The following is a 17035-nucleotide window of genomic DNA, read 5'->3' on the forward strand; positions in this document are numbered from 1 at the left end:
TGGCTATCTTTTATCGCACAAGGAAGCGCCCCCTGTCTCCCTTCTTCTCAATAATGTATGTTGGTACATGTTAGTGGTGTCCCACGTTATTGTGCATAGTGTGTACATGAGGGGCCTGCTGAGGCTCTGTCGCCCAAAGGCCCACAAAAACCTGGAGCCGGCCCTGGCGCTGGATAACCCCTTTAATGTGTGCACCTGTGCCCCTCCCTGCCTTTGTATCAGTTAGAACCTAGTTTCTGTCTGCCTCAAGCTTACAGACTCTGTTTGTATATTCCTGCAGTCCTCTTATTCCAGAGTCCTGCTACTAGACCTCCTGCTTATACCTACTGCTGCACATGGGATTACTCTGCTGTTTAAACTCCTCAGGAAGATTCCCCTAGTTCTACACATCCTGCCTGCTGTCTGTCTGCACCGCTGCCGCTCCTGTTGTGTGCTGTCTTTCCCAGTAACATGGGTCACTAAGAAGTCTCAGCCATGGCGTCTGCAGATCTGAGAGACGAGCTGCTCTTCTCCATATGTCTGAACATTTATACAGATCCTGTAACACTGAGATGTGGACATAACTTCTGCCGGGACTGTATTCATCAGGTCCTGAATACACAGGAAGAGTCTGTAGTGTATTCCTGTCCTGAATGTAGAGAAGAGTTTCAGGAGCAGCCGACACTGCAGAGGAACACAACTCTACGTAATGTAGCAGAACGTCTCCGGTCTACTCATCCACATCAGGAGATCACCGGGATCTGCTGCACCTACTGTATTCACTCTGCTGTACCTGCTGTGAGATCCTGTCTGCTGTGTGAGGCTTCTCTGTGTGATAATCACCTGAGATATCACAGCAAGTCACCAGAACACGTCCTGACCGATCCCAGCACTTCCCTGGAGAAGAGGAAATGCTCAACTCATAAGGAACTTTTGAAGGAGGCCATCTGTATCTGTGTGTCCTGCAGATTGGCTGGAGAACATCGGGGACACCGGGTAGAGATGTTGGATGATAAAAGCTCAAGAAAAAGTATCTGGAGGAGCCGTGAGAGTCACTGCCCTGTTTATAGACATCAGGAGACGGCTGGACGACCTGGAGAAGAGGGTCCTGAGTGAGATCTCCAGGCAGGAGGAGCAGCTGTCACTGTCACTGTCTGATGTCATCCAGAAGCTGGAAATAAAGAAGGACGAGCTGTCCAGGAAGATGAGACACATTGAGGAGCTGTGTAACATGGCGGATCCATGGCGAAACCAGACACAGGTGACTTGTGTGATCCTGAGCAGGGGGTTGGTAATGAATACACAAGGGGACATGATAAGACACATAAAATACATGTGGATGTGATTACAGGGATGTTACAGGTATCTCTGATATAATGACACATCTGCAGATGTCACAACCCCCCCCAGTATCCGATTTTGGCCCAGTCACACACAAGCTTCACTGGTGTCAGCTACAGAATATGGGGGTGATGGTGTAATAGTCAGGACTGGGAGTACTGTGGGGAAGGCAGGGATCTATAGGGAGGGTCCCGCAGACATATTACGGGATCTAAACACAGCTGATATTAAATACTCCTTATATCAGACGACCTGAAACTGCAACCATGACTGATATAAAGCAGAATCGTCCAGAAACAGCAGAGAGATTGCAGAAATATCAGGTGATGAGCAGACAGGGATTCACCTCAGGATGACACTATTGGGATGGGGAGATCAATGGTTCAGATTGGTGGATGGGGGGGGGGATGTGTTACCCCAGTATAGACAGAAGGGGGTGCCAGTAACACATTGGATATAATAACGAATCCTGGAGTTTGTGTAAAGAGCTGTGGTGTAATAATCTGTATTCAGTGATACATAATGGTGAAGAGATCCAGTTACCTCACCAGATCTCCAGTTATAGTCAGAATATATCTGGATTATGAGGGTATTAGCCCCCTTCCTGTAGATGGTATCTAGTGATCTACTGTATATACCCCCCTTCATCTCAGTGCTATATAGTAAATCTATAATGATCTATAGTGACTAGTTGTGTATAAATATTATTACTTCCCTGGGTATTTACTGTACATGGGAGTCTTGTGATCTGTATACTCCCTCCATCTTAGAGCTATATATCTATAATTCTGTATACAGCATCTCTGTTGTGTATAGATATTATTACTGTACATGGAGTCTAGTGATCTGTATACTCCCTGTATATCTCAGTGCTATATACCTATAATGCTGTATACAGTGACTCTGTTGCGTATAGATTTTATTACTGTACATGAAGGCTACTGGTCTTTATACCTCCTTTCACCTCTATAGTGCCATATATACTACCTGTCATGCTGTATATAGTGATCCTGCTGTGTACAGGTTATATACTACCCTCTCCCTGTATATAGTCTGTAATGATTTGTAAGTGACCTCAATCCCAGATCTATATACTGGATCCTCTGTATATATGGTGGCTTTCTGTAACTATATATATATATATATATATATATATATATATATACCCGGTGAACTCAGTTATCTATTACCTATGACAGTGATTAGTGTAAGATTATGTGGGACAGATCTGTAGGACACAATGGTCACAATGGTCCCTGCCCTATATTTTGCTATATGGGTGTAGTGCCCCAGAGTAGGTGTGCCACTATGTTCTATCACAACCTGTAATCAGGTATCCTTGTATGTATATTTATGCTCTGGACTGAAGGTTGCTTTCTACTCCTTTGCCACTTGATGTCTCAATTTCTCTGTTCTTTACACCTTGAGTGGCTAGCTTCACCCGATTGTGCAAGGCTGGGACTTGGCCTACCAGAACTGGCACTCCATGATGTATTCAGCAAGAGGCGGTATTTCCTAAACTGTGAGTACTACGGTTCTATCAAGCCAGTCACCCTGACACTGATACTACTTAGGCAAGGCCCCTTGGTAGCCCCTTAGTCTTCTCACAAGTCAACCACCTTACATATGGCTGTTACCTCTATAGTTATGGCCACACTATATTTATATAAAATGCATGGGTCATGGAGAAGGCTAACCACCTCAGTACAGCGCCTTATAGGGAGGGGTAAACATCTCACCCCCTTAAGGAGAGGGCCAACCATCTCAGTATTGCCCCTGATCGGGAGTGGTAACCATCTCAGTATGACAGAAGCATAAATGTATGGAAACCTTTACAATCTGTGTTATCATCGTTATGTGTAGGGAAAACAGTAAAGCCTTGAGCTGGACACAGCCCAATGTGTTGGAGGATGGACTTGTTTCTCCTAAATAGCCTCCTCCTTCGACCTCACACAGTGGTCCTCTATGGCCACTCACAAAAATGGTCACACACTGGACCTTATCTTTTCTCGACTCTGCCCCATATCTGAGCTCACCAGCACGCCTCTCAACATCTCTGACCACAACCTCCTAACATTCTCTTCTCTCTCTTCTCTCCCCAGTCCAGAACCTCGGCCACCCTCGTAGGAACCTTAGAAACCTTAACATTCAAACACTCTCTGACTCCTTGGGCCACTCTCCACCATACGCTCTTTAAACGACACTGTCACAGCCGCAACCTTCTACAATTCCACAATTACCTCAGCTCTTGACTCTGTCGCCCCTCTCACGAAAAAGAGAACACAACGCATCAACCGACAGCCCTGAGCACAAGGCCGACACTTCTCATGTTTGCTTAATCATGGCTGGACCTAACTATTTGTGACCAGTGCGGTTGCACAGGGTGCCGGCTATCGAATGTCGGGGTGGCACCATCAACATGGGTGAGTAAGTGATCTACTCACCCATCCATGCTTCATTCCACTGCTGCACACAGTCTGTCACCCTAGGAGAGTAGGCCGAACCCACCACTGGATAGAGACCTCATACTTAACCCCTTCTGCCACTCCCGCTAGTCCCGTCACTAGAAAATCGCTGCCGGTCCCTGAACCCTCATTATGCAAATGAGCAGAGATTAGTCCGATGCCCATTGGAAATGATTGCTCCATTGGTCATTGGCTCCTCACCATATCAGTCAATCTTGTGGACACAAGCTATGAAGGCGCTCTCCCTTGCTTTCACTCAAGCGCCGCTTGCAGAGCAGCATAGAGGCATGGGGGAAGCCAGGTGAGTATCAATGTCTGTTTTTTTTGTTTGATTATTTAATTTTCATTACAGAGGATGCCAACATGGGGGTAAGAAAAGGGGGGATTCCTCAGGGGGTGTAACATGGGGAATGACTACCAGGGACATAACTACCTACAGGGGCAAAACATTTGCTGAGCAATTTCCTACAGAGGGATCTCCACTTACTGGAGGGGGGTGGGATTAGCTGCACAGGGGTACAACCTACATTATGGTTGAACAGACGGGGTAAAACTAACGTATGGAAACCCAATTACCATATGAGAGCACAAAGGGCCCTTCTACCACATATGAACACAGAGGGGGCTCACTGCTATATGGGATTACAAATGGGGCCTAACCAACGTATGGATGCACATGGCTGTTAACCCTCTGCATATGCCCCCTCATCATCAACAATATATTGCTTTGGACCTCAGAGTGTCCTATATGACTATTTAGAACAACATGGCACTCAAAATCCATTCAGTCCAGATATCTCCATATCTGATCTTAATCCCTAAGAGCTGTCTCTTGCTTGCCATCCAGTTCATCAATTCTTTTGTTAGAGCCTCCCATTTCAGTTGTTCAATGGTCTGCATTCTGGTTGAGGACCTTCCCGAATGCCCCCATTAGGACAAGAGGTTCTCGAAAAAGGTTCCATGCAGGCCTGCTAATACAAATGGAGAGTCCTATAGGTCTGGTTGAGTTGTATGTGTCGGTTGGCGCCACCATTCAATGGAGGTTAACCCACAGACATTTAAACCATTGCTGATCTGGCTGACAGCGCTTGCTGTGTCGGCCCATTAACTGTTAACTTTTGTTCCACACACTTCTATCACTTTGAAGTTTTATTGCCATCCTGCTTCTAGATGAGAATCAACCAAAATATTTCTCACAACTAGAAAAAGCAAAGAATTATTCATTACTGAACAAATATATACAGTAACAGTGATGACCTTGCACTCAAGGGCATACAAATGCAGAAGACATAATAAAAATTTCTAAGTGGGTCTTAAAACTAGTCTATAGTAAATAGAAGTAAGTTATAAAACACCCTGCTACCAGGAACATAGGTCACATTTGGTTTTCCTGCTTCTAAGTAGTGTCAGCCATGGCGTCTGCTGATCTGAGAGACGAGCTGCTCTGTTCCATCTGCCTGAACATTTATACGGATCCTGTAACCCTGAGATGTGGACACAACTTCTGCCGGGACTGTATTGATCAGGCCCTGAATACACAGGACGGGGCTGGAGTTTATTCTTGTCCTGAATGTAGAACTGAGTTTCAACATCGTCCTGTATTGATGAGGAACATAGCTCTACGTAATGTAGCAGAACGTCTCCGGTCTACTCAGCCCCATCAGGAGGAGATCACCGGGATCTGCTGCACTTACTGTGTGGACTCTCCTGTACCGGCTGTGAGATCCTGTCTTCACTGTGAGGCTTCTCTGTGTGATAAACACCTGAGAGCTCACAGCAAGTCACCAGAACACGTCCTGACCGAACCCCGATCTTCCCTGGAGAACAAGAAATGCTCAATTCATAAGGAACTTTTAAAGTACTATTGTACTAAGGAGGCGATCTGTATCTGTGTGTCCTGTACATTGGCTGGAGATCATCGGGGACACCGGGTAGAGATGTTAGATGAGGCCGCTGAGAAGAAGAAGAAGGAACTAAGAAATGTTCTGCAGAAACTGATTCCAAAGAGAGAGAAGACTGAGGAAAGAGTCCAGAGTGTGGAGGAACGCTGGAGAAAAGCTCAAGAAAAAGCAGCTGGAGAAGCCGAAAGGTTTACTGCCCTGTTTATAGACATCAAAAGACGGCTGGGCGACATAGAGGAGAGGGTCCTGGGTGAGATCTTCAGGCAGGAGGTTCAGGTGTCACTATCACTGTCTGATGTCATCCAGAAGCTGGAAATAAAGAAGGACAAGCTGTCCAGGAAGGTGAGACACATTGAGGAGCTTTGTAACATGGAGGATCCACTGACTGTCTTACAGGAACCAGACACAGGTGACTTGAGTGATTCTGAGGAGGAAGGTGATGAGGACAAAGGGGGACATGATGAGACACATGATGTAGATGTGGATGTTTTTGCAGGGATGTTACATGCAGGTTTCTCTGATATAATGACACATCTACAGACCATCTTACCAATAAAACCAAAAGCAATGAGGCCACAACCCCCCAGTGTCCGATCTTGGACCAGTCACACACAAGCTTCACCAGTGTCAGGTACAGGATATGGGGGCAATGGTGTAATAGTCAGGACTGGGGGTGCTGGGGAGAAGGGAGGGGTCTATGGGAAGGGTCCTGTAGACATATTACTGGATATTAACACGGTTGCAAAAAATCTCCTCATATCAGACAACCTGAAAACTACAACCAGGACACAACAATCAATGGATTACCCAGGAACAGCAGAGAGATTCCAGGATTATCAGGTGATGGGTAGACAGGGATTTACTTCAGAAAGACACTACTGGGATGTGGACATCAGTGGTTCAGATTGGTGGAGGGTGGGGATGTGTTATCCCAGTATAGACAGGAGGGGGCACCAGTCACACATTGGATATAACAACAAATCCTGGAGTTTGTGTAAAGAGCGATGGTGTAAAAATCAGTATTCAGTGAGACATAATGGTAAAGAGATTCAGTTACCTCACCAGATCTCCAGTGATAGAGTCAGGATCTGTCTGGATTATGAGGCCGGGCAGCTGTCCTTTTATGAGCTGTGTGACCCCATCAGACACTTACACACCTTCACCACCACCTTCACCGAGCCCCTTCATGCTGTATTACATGTACTGGGAGGCAAAATAAGGATATCAGGGAGAGGAGCAGCTGTGAGGTAAATCTTAAAGAGGAACTTTTACCCCCCGTGCCCCCTCTAGCGACCCCCCCCGCTAGAGACCCTTATACTTACCCCGGTGGGTAGCTAGCGTGACGACTACTGAGAACAATAATAAAATATAAATATCCGGATGAGTAAAATTCTTACTGTAATATATAATTTTCCTTCAAACATACTGATACCATATACAGATTTCACTTGTGAATTTCTATGAATATTAAATAAATGTCTTCCATTAGTCCTGAACCTATGTCTGCCTGGTTCATAATTGCCAACTACTAAGTTACCATTTAAGAAATTTCTAAAAGTGTCGCCGTTTGTAAAAAAAAAAAAATGTCATAGAGACATGCCAAAAGTTTTGATCAGTCCAGGTCTGAGTGTTCAGACCCGTACTAATCAGGAGAACAAGCAGGGAGAGGACAGAGCTGCTGTTACCTCCCTTTTCTGCATGGGGCGCTGAGATTGAAGGTAAATTTCTTACCTTCATCCTCGGCGCCATTTCCGTATATTTAGAAATTATATCCACAGGCTAATTGGGCGGTTTGGAGCACTGAATTAACAACAAAATTTGACAGCTCCCCAACTGCACGCAGAGACGACGACAGCTTCAGGCCGTCACATACATAGGCCGACCCTGTACTATGATAGGGAGCTGAAAAAATTATATCAAGCCCTGTAAAATGAATCAGGATAGTTAGCGAACGAGTAGGGAGCAGTCTGCGGCAGTGGGCTGTGTTTCTTGGCTGTCAATCATCTCTGTCTAGGCATCCTCACAGACATGAGGCTGCCTAGACAAAAATCGCTGTGAGTCGGGGAGGGAAATGCACTAAACATTTCTTGGTATATTCTCCTGATCGGTGGGGGTCTAAGAGACCCCATTAATCAAATATTTTGGCATGTTCCTATCACGTCAATACAAGTACTCTTTAGAACAACTACTGCCCTGTGTTCACCTGACTTCTAGCCTCTACACATTCATGACCAGATTTTGTCTGAAAAAGTTATGACTCTAACTCTCTTCACTTATAAAACAGATATATGGCAAAGTATCACACAATCAAGGAAGCAAAGAGATATTAAATACTACACTGAAATATGTGACTGATGACCTAACCCTCGAAGGCTTATAGAGCAGGAAGAAAACATGAAATAATTTACCCGCCATTCCATCATACATACCAGAACGCGGGTACACACCTTGCTGCCAGTAACATAGTTCACTAAGCAGTCTCAGCCATGGCGTCTGCTGATCTGAGAGAAGAGCTACTTTGTTCCATATGTTTGCACATTTATACAGATCCTGCAACCCTGAGATGTGGACACAACTTTTGCCGGGGATGTATTGATCAGTTTCTGAATAAACAGGACGAATCTAGAGTTTATTCCTGTCCAGAATGCAGAGCCGATTTTCAAGATCGTCCTATATTGATGAGGAACATAGCTCTACATAATGTAGCAGAACGTCTCCAGTCTACTCAACCATATCAGGAGGAAATCACCGGTATCTGCTGCAATTACTGTGTGGACACTGCTGTACCGGCTGTGAAATTCTGTCTGCACTGTGAGGCTTCTTTATGTGATAAACACCTAAGAAGCCATAGCAAGTCACCAGAACACGTCCTAAAAGAACCCAGATCTTCTCTGGAAAACAGGAAATGCTCAATCCATAAGGAACTTTTGAAGTATTATTGTACTGAGGAGGCTATCTGTATCTGTGTGTCCTGCAGTGTGGTTGGAGAACATTGGGAACACCGGGTGGAGATGCTGGATGAGGCCTCTGAGGAGAAGAAGAAGAAACTAAGAAATGATCTGCAGAATCTGATCACAAAGAGAGAGAAGACTGAGGAAAGAGTCCGGAGTGTGGAGGAACACTGGAGAAAAGCTGAAGAGAAAGTATCTGGAGAAGCCGAGAGAGTCACTGTCCTGTTTATAGACATCAGGAGACGACTGGACGACCTGGAGAAGAAGGTCCTGAGGGAGATCTCCAGGCAGGAGGAGCAGCTGTCACTGTCACTGTCTGATGTCATCCAGCAGTTGGAAAGAACAAGCTCTCCAGGAAGATGAGACACATTGAGGAGCTGTGTAACATGGCGGATCCACTGACTGTCTTACAGGATCCAGACACAGGTGACTTGTGTGATCCTGAGGAGGAGGGAGATGATGAGGACACAGAAGGACATGATGGAGGTGATGGGGACACAGAGGGATATGATGGAGGTGATGGGGACACAGAAGGACATGATGGAGGTGATGGGGACACAGAAGGACATGATGGAGGTGATGGGGACACAGAGGGACATGATAAGACACATGATGTAGATTTGGATGTTGTTACAGGGATGTTACATGCAGGTATCTCTGATATAATGACTTATCTACAGACCATCTCACCCGTAAAACCAGAAGCAACAATGCTACAACCCCCCAGCGTCCGATCTCAGCCCAGTCACACACAAGCTTCACCTGTGTCAGCTACAGAATATGGGGGTGATGGTGTAATAGTCAGGACTGGGGGTGCTGGGAGGAAGGGAGGGATCTATGGGGAGGGTCCTGCAGACATATTACTGGATGTAAACACAGCGGCTAATAATCTCCTTATATCATATGACCAAAAAACTGCAACCTGGATAAAAACAACACTGAATCGCCCAGAAACAACAGAAAGATTCCAGAAATATCAGGTGATGAGCAGACAGGGATTTACCTCAGGACGACATTACTGGGATGTGGAGATTAGTGAATCAGGATGGTGGAGGGTGGGGATGTGTTACCCCAATATAAACAAAAGGGGGTGCCAGTCACACATTGGATATAATAACAAATCCTGGAGTTTGTGTAAAGAGCTGTGGTGTAATAATCTGTATTCAGTGATACATAATGGTGAAGAGATCCAGTTACCTCACCAGATCTCCAGTCATGTTGTCAGGATCTGTCTGGATTATGAGGCCGGGCAGCTGTCCTTTTATGAGCTGTGTGACCCCATCAGACACTTACACACCTTCTCCACCACCTTCACCGAGCCCCTTCATGCTTTATTATATGTATTAAGAGGCAAAATAAGGATATCAGGGGAGGAGCAGCTGAGAGGAGTTTTTTCCTGAGGAAATCTGCCCGGAGACTGGTGACATCTGTCACGGCCGCGGCGGCGTCCCGTGCTCCGGGCCGCCGCCGCGACCTCCCTCTGAGCCATGCAGCAGCCGGTGTCCATAGGCAGGGACCCGGCGCTGCTGTTCCTTCAGCCCCGGCGGGCGCCTCACCTCTCCACGCTCCCGTCCGTCGCTGTGCCGGCCGGCGCGCGCGTCCCCGCCTCCTAGGGCGCGCGCGCGCCGGCTGTCCCAGGTTTAAAGGGGCAGTGCGCTCCTAATTGGTCCATGCACACAATCACTCCCTATAAGTTCCAGCCCTGCCCCACTACAGGTGTTGGAGCCTCTACATGCTTCCCACAGCGTTTGGCCCAGCTCCCTGTTGTTCCTGATTCCTAGTCCTTGTTCCTGATTCCTAGTCCTTGTTCCTGATTCCTGTCCGATACCTGGCCCCCAGTCCCAGTTCCTGGTCCCTGCTCTCCTGTGTTCAGACAGTTGCCTGCGGTTACGCATATTAACCTCTGCCAGCACCATCTTACGTCTGCTGCTCCTGCTACACCTCGTCTGCCGTCACTAGCAACCAAGCCAGGGGTAGCGACCTGGGGGTCGCCTGCCGCAGCAAGTCCATCCCGCCTTGCGGCGGGCTCTGGTGAATACCAGCGGCCCCTTAGACTCCGCTCCCTGGTGAGGTTAGTGCCATCGCTGGTGACGGTCCAGTGGATCCACTACTCCAGGTGTTACAGTAGGCTCCAACCATGGATCCCGGCGAGGTGCCTGATATCCGCGAAGTGGCCCGAGTGGTCGCCCTACAGGCTCAACAGATCCAGCAACAGTCACAGCTGATCCAACAACTGACTGCAGCCGTACAGCAGCATACCACAGCTCAGCAGTCATCACCTCCTGCAGCCTCTGCTAAACTACGTCTGGCTCTCCCAAGCAAATATGGAGGTGACCCCAAGTTGTGCAGAGGATTCCTGACCCAATGCACTATGCATATCGAACTTCTAAGCAGTCAGTTTGCCACCGAGCGCTCTAAAGTGGCTTTCATTATCAGCCTATTGGAAGGTAGAGCTCTGGCCTGGGCCACACCACTGTGGGACCGTGATGATCCTGTTGCTGCCAATCTCCGTATCTTCCTGGCCGAGTTCCGCTCTGTCTTTGAGGAACCTGCCCGTGCGTCTTCGGCTGAGACTGCTCTCCTCAATCTCTCCCAGGGGACTTCCTCCGTTGGTGATTACGCCATCCAGTTCCGCACCCTGGCTGCAGAACTAGACTGGAATGAGGCCGCTCTAATTGCCACCTTTAAAAAGGGCTTGTCCAGTCAGGTGAAGGATGTGCTCGCTGCCCGAGATTTGCCTACCTCCTTGAATGAACTCATTCTACTGGCTACCAGAGTCTACACCAGGTTTTCCGAGAGAGAGGAGGAGGTCCGGCAAGAACGGCGTTTGAGTCTGCCCCGTCGCCATCCCCGGCTGGCTCCGGTGTTCCAGAATCCCGTTGCTCCTATGCCCCAGTCGTCTCCCGAAGTTCCTATGCAGGTGGAACGAGCCCGCCTGACGTCTGCTGAGAGGGCCCGTCGACTGGAGCTGAATCTCTGCCTCTATTGCGGTGGCACTGATCACTACCGGCAGAGATGTCCCCAACGTCCTCAGCGTCCGGGAAACGCTCGCACCTAGGTCCGGTGGGAGAGGCCTCCCTAGGTGTGAATGCCACCTCTCCAAGGTTGTTGATGCCAGTCTCCATCCAGACACCCTCAGGGCAAGTTCTCCAGACCACTGCCCTCATCGACTCTGGCGCTGCTGGCAGTTTCATTTCTGCTTCGTTGGTCCAAAGATGGCGGCTACCCGTGATCCAACTAGCCCAACCCCGGTCAATCTCTTCGGTCACGGGCGAGATTCTTAACGAAGCTGTGCACTGCCAGACTGCACCCCTAGTCCTCCAGGTGGGCGCTTTACATCAGGAGAGAATCTCCTTCTACGTCTTGCGCCATTCCTCTTCCAACATCCTACTGGGCCTTCCTTGGCTGCAATTACATACCCCTAAGCTGGACTGGAGAACTGGGGAGGTTCTCAGCTGGGGCCAGGACTGTCCTAATAGGTGTCTGAGGTCCCCTCAACCCAAGTGCTCTACGAGGTCACCTGCTTCCGCCAAGCCTCTGTCTGGATTACCGGAGGATTATCAAGACTTCGTTGATGTCTTCTCGGCTAAGGAGGCGGACTCTCTACCACCTCATCGGCCCTATGATTGCCCTATAGACCTTCTTCCAGGAACTTCTCCTCCCCGTGGTCGAGTATACCCTCTCTCTGTGCCCGAGACTAAAGCCATGTCCTCCTACATCCGGGAGAACTTACAGAAGGGCTTCATCCGTAAATCCACGTCTCCTGCTGGCGCTGGATTTTTCTTTGTACAGAAGAAGGACGGTTCCCTCCGCCCATGCATAGACTACCGGGGCTTAAATAAGGTGACTGTCAAGAACCGCTATCCTCTTCCGCTAATCCCCGAGCTATTCGACCGTCTTCGTGGAGCTAGAGTTTTCTCCAAGCTGGATCTCAGGGGAGCGTATAACTTGATCCGTATTCGTGAAGGAGACGAATGGAAGACCGCTTTCAACACCAGAGATGGGCACTACGAATATCTGGTCATGCCATTCGGCCTATGCAATGCCCCAGCGGTCTTCCAGGAATTCGTGAACGATATCTTCCGAGATCTCCTCTATGTCTGCGTCATTGTCTATCTTGACGACATCCTGGTCTTCTCCCACGACCAGCAGACCCACGTGTCCCATGTACGGCAGGTTCTACGAAGACTACGGGCCAACCGTTTGTATGCCAAACTGGAGAAGTGCGTTTTCCATCAGCGCAGCCTGCCGTTTCTTGGATACATTGTCTCCGACCAGGGCCTACAGATGGATCCTGCCAAGCTCTCAGCTGTTCTCCAGTGGCCTCGTCCTGAGGGACTTAGAGCTATCCAACGATTCCTTGGATTTGCCAACTACTATCGGCAATTCATCCCTCACTTCTCTACCCTGGTTGCACCCATGGTGGCTCTCACAAAGAAGAAGGCGGATCCCAGACGCTGGCCTCCAGAGGCCGAACTAGCCTTCAATAGCCTAAAGTCTGCCTTTGCCTCCGCTCCTGCTCTAGTTCGCCCGGATATCTCCAAGCCGTTTTCTCTTGAAGTTGATGCTTCTTCTGTGGGCGCAGGAGCCGTCCTCTCGCAAAGGGACACATCAGGCAAGACCAGAACCTGCGGGTTCTTTTCCAAGACTTTTTCCCCTGCCGAGAGGAACTATACTATAGGAGATCGTGAACTCCTGGCTATTAAGTTGGCACTGGAGGAGTGGCGTCATCTCCTAGAGGGGGCTAAACATCCCGTTAACATCTACACGGATCACAAGAACCTCCTCTATCTCCAGTCGGCTCAACGCCTCAATCCCCGGCAGGCCAGGTGGTCCCTCTTCTTCTCTCGGTTCAACTTCACCATTAATTTCCGTCCAGCCGAGAAGAATATCAAGGCCGATGCGTTATCCCGGGCATCCGATGTCATAGGGCAAGAGGAATCTCCTCGTCACATAATACCTCCTGATCGCCTAGTACCAGTTGCCACTTCTACTCTGCAGAGGTTACCTCCCGGTAAGACGTATGTGCGCCCCGCACTCCGTAAACGCATCCTGAAATGGGGTCACTCCTCTATGGTGGCCGGGCATCCGGGAGTTCTAAAGACCGGGCAACTTATCTCCCGCCACTACTGGTGGCCTAGCCTACTCCAAGATGTCAAGGACTTTGTGGCGTCCTGTACCGTCTGTGCCAGAAACAAATCCTCCCATCAAAGACCGGCCGGCCTACTTCAGCCCTTGCCAGTTCCAGACCGCCCCTGGTGCCATATAGGCATGGACTTTGTCACAGACTTACCTCCATCTGCGGGTAACACGGTCATCTGGGTTGTTACTGACCGTTTCTCCAAGATGTCCCACTTCGTGGCTCTTCCTGGATTACCATCAGCTCCTCGCCTGGCTCAGCTGTTCTTTCAGCACATCTTCCGCCTCCACGGCCTTCCTCTTCATATAGTGTCTGACAGAGGCTCACAATTTGTCTCCAGATTCTGGCGTGCTCTCTGCTCTCAACTCCAAGTGAAGCTGGACTTCTCATCGGCCTACCATCCCCAGACCAATGGGCAAGTGGAGAGGGTCAATCAGGTTCTTGGCAGTTATCTTCGACATTTCGTCTCCGCTCGCCAGGACAACTGGTCCAGTCTGCTTCCATGGGCAGAGTTCTCCTACAACCATCTGGACTCGAGTTCTACAGGCAAGTCACCCTTCTTTGTGGTCTATGGACGTCACCCTCGTCCTCCTCTGCCTCTCTCTCCATCTTCTGAGGTCCCAGCCGTGGAGGAGTTGTTATCTGACCTGCAGTCAATCTGGGAACAGGCTCGACAATCTCTACGCAAGGCATCTGACCGCATGAAGGATCAGGCGGATAAGAGAAGAAGACCCGCCACAAATTTTCTCCCAGGTGACAAAGTCTGGCTCTCGGCCAAATATGTCCGACTCAAGATTCCCAGCTACAAGTTGGGTCCTCGATTCCTCGGTCCTTTCTCGGTGCTAAAGCGCCTCAACCCTGTCACCTACAAACTCCGCCTACCCCCCACGATGCGGATTCCGAATGCCTTCCACGTCTCCCTCTTAAAGCCAGTGGTCCTCAACCGGTTCTCCGATAAGTCTTCCTTCTCTGCCCCACAAGCCGTCTCTGACGACGTCTACATTGTCAAAGACATTCTGGCCATGAAAACTGTCAGAGGGAGACGGTTCTTCCTGGTGGACTGGAAGGGATTTGGTCCTGAGGAGAGGTCCTGGGAACCCGAGGCTAACATCCTGGACCAAGATCTCATCAAAAGGTTCCTACAGGCTAGAAAGAGGGGGAGGCCAAAGGGGGGGGGTACTGTCACGGCCGCGGCGGCGTCCCGTGCTCCGGGCCGCCGCCGCGACCTCCCTCTGAGCCATGCAGCAGCCGGTGTCCATAGGCAGGGACCCGGCGCTGCTGTTCCTTCAGCCCCGGCGGGCGCCTCACCTCTCCACGCTCCCGTCCGTCGCTGTGCCGGCCGGCGCGCGCGTCCCCGCCTCCTAGGGCGCGCGCGCGCCGGCTGTCCCAGGTTTAAAGGGGCAGTGCGCTCCTAATTGGTCCATGCACACAATCACTCCCTATAAGTTCCAGCCCTGCCCCACTACAGGTGTTGGAGCCTCTACATGCTTCCCACAGCGTTTGGCCCAGCTCCCTGTTGTTCCTGATTCCTAGTCCTTGTTCCTGATTCCTAGTCCTTGTTCCTGATTCCTGTCCGATACCTGGCCCCCAGTCCCAGTTCCTGGTCCCTGCTCTCCTGTGTTCAGACAGTTGCCTGCGGTTACGCATATTAACCTCTGCCAGCACCATCTTACGTCTGCTGCTCCTGCTACACCTCGTCTGCCGTCACTAGCAACCAAGCCAGGGGTAGCGACCTGGGGGTCGCCTGCCGCAGCAAGTCCATCCCGCCTTGCGGCGGGCTCTGGTGAATACCAGCGGCCCCTTAGACTCCGCTCCCTGGTGAGGTTAGTGCCATCGCTGGTGACGGTCCAGTGGATCCACTACTCCAGGTGTTACAACATCACAGGGAGAAGCATCATGTGGGGCAGACAGTATGGGATACAGCATTGTGGGGAACTAACTTTACTATTTTATCTTACCAGCCTGACTACTACTGAGAACGATAATAAAATATAATTGTCGGGATTAGTAAAATTCTTACTGTAATATATCATTTTCCTTAAAACACACTGATACCATATACAGATTTCCTTTTGATTTCTTTTTATGAATCTTTCAATTGATTGATCAATAAACATGTTCTTTTAGTCCTGGACCCTGTGTCTGTCTGATTCATAATCACCAACTACTATGTTACCAGCTAAGAAATACCTTAAAGGAGACAGAATTATTTTAATATATAAGACAGGAAAATCATGGTTGGTCTCTTAAAGTTATAGTTGTACATTTTTCCACATCCTTTTTTTTTTTAAATAACTTATTAAGATGCAATACTAGACATAGTCCATAGGCACAGGTGGCGCTGTTCTTAGAAGAAAAACAACCAAGTTTCCACAAAGGATAGGGGACAACTAAAATTTTGCGGTGGTGCAACCTCCGTCCCCCCACCGACCTACATATTGGTCCCTGGCTTCTTTGTTATGAATACATCCGCGTGTACAGCACATGACCCGTAACTTCATTTATTCCTATGGAGCCTCTGGAGAGATCCAAGTACATGGAACCTGTGTCCGTCAACAATACATTTTAAAGCCCGCTCTAAAGACCCGATCAACCGAGGATCAGACGTTTTCCCCATCCTCAGCTGATTGATGTCACTTACACCGGCCGATTATTGGCTGCGGGAACGATTCTAGCAATGCTCTTATCGATAACACTGGTCAACAAATTTTGAAATGTTGTTTGGTTCAGAAATAAAATTAATCATTTCTTAAAGGGTGATAAGGCCAGGTGATGCGATTTTACCTACCTGCACCGTACCTATATGACTACACATATATATACAGGCCTTTGAATTAGAAGCATCAGCACATAAAAGTATAGAGTTCCTGATAGGGTTAATTTTGTATTTCTAATGTCTGGGAAATTTCTCTATCCTCGAGACTTCTGATACATGGAGACAATAAGGAATGATGAACTATGTCTCACGATTTCTTATCAAGCTTTCGAGGACATTGTCTGAACAAACTGGACTGTTTGTTACATTTGGGCCCTGGGAATCATCCTTTATTATCAGTGCAAGGAATGTATTGTTTTAACTTTTTCACACGTTATACCACCTGGACTGCGCAGTACAGGAAGCTACTACTACCATTTATGGACTGGCCTATCAGAGTGTGACATGTATGTGTCTTGTGACTTGGAACCCCGCCTGTATTGAATTTCTACATACTTTATATGAATACACTACAATATGTGTAGTACCGCCCCATTTTCTGT

At 48.7% G+C, this 17035-nt stretch overlaps 2 protein-coding genes and 1 pseudogene across 2 annotated transcripts in view; 2 read left to right on the top strand and 1 right to left on the bottom strand.

The window, feature by feature from the left end:
* Positions 1-17035, bottom strand: part of LOC138788426 (aldo-keto reductase family 1 member C3-like) — a 58565-nt gene that overhangs the window by 33286 nt on the left and 8244 nt on the right. The gene's annotated exons all lie outside the window — the stretch shown is intronic.
* LOC138771020 (E3 ubiquitin-protein ligase TRIM21-like) lies at positions 5195-8016 on the top strand. The gene is made up of 3 exons (XM_069950428.1): positions 5195-6215; positions 6363-6933; positions 7971-8016. Exons 1-3 carry the CDS (start codon positions 5198-5200, stop codon positions 8014-8016), a joined length of 1635 nt encoding a protein of 544 aa, XP_069806529.1. The 5' UTR covers positions 5195-5197.
* LOC138771878 (E3 ubiquitin/ISG15 ligase TRIM25-like) lies at positions 8173-15911 on the top strand (annotated as a pseudogene).

This window comes from Dendropsophus ebraccatus, chromosome 1, assembly GCF_027789765.1.
Source record: "Dendropsophus ebraccatus isolate aDenEbr1 chromosome 1, aDenEbr1.pat, whole genome shotgun sequence".
Classification (NCBI taxonomy): Eukaryota; Metazoa; Chordata; class Amphibia; order Anura; family Hylidae; genus Dendropsophus; species Dendropsophus ebraccatus.

Excerpts from the sequence above, each read along its gene's own strand:
- LOC138771020 (XM_069950428.1), top strand. The coding sequence starts at position 5,198 with ATGGCGTCTGCTGATCTGAGAGACGAGCTGCTCTGTTCCATCTGCCTG. Across the intron at positions 6,216-6,362 it reads AGGTTTCTCTGATATAATGA|CTGGGGAGAAGGGAGGGGTC; the intron begins CACATCTACAGA and ends GGACTGGGGGTG. Across the intron at positions 6,934-7,970 it reads GGGAGAGGAGCAGCTGTGAG|ATATATGGCAAAGTATCACA; the intron begins GTAAATCTTAAA and ends CTTATAAAACAG.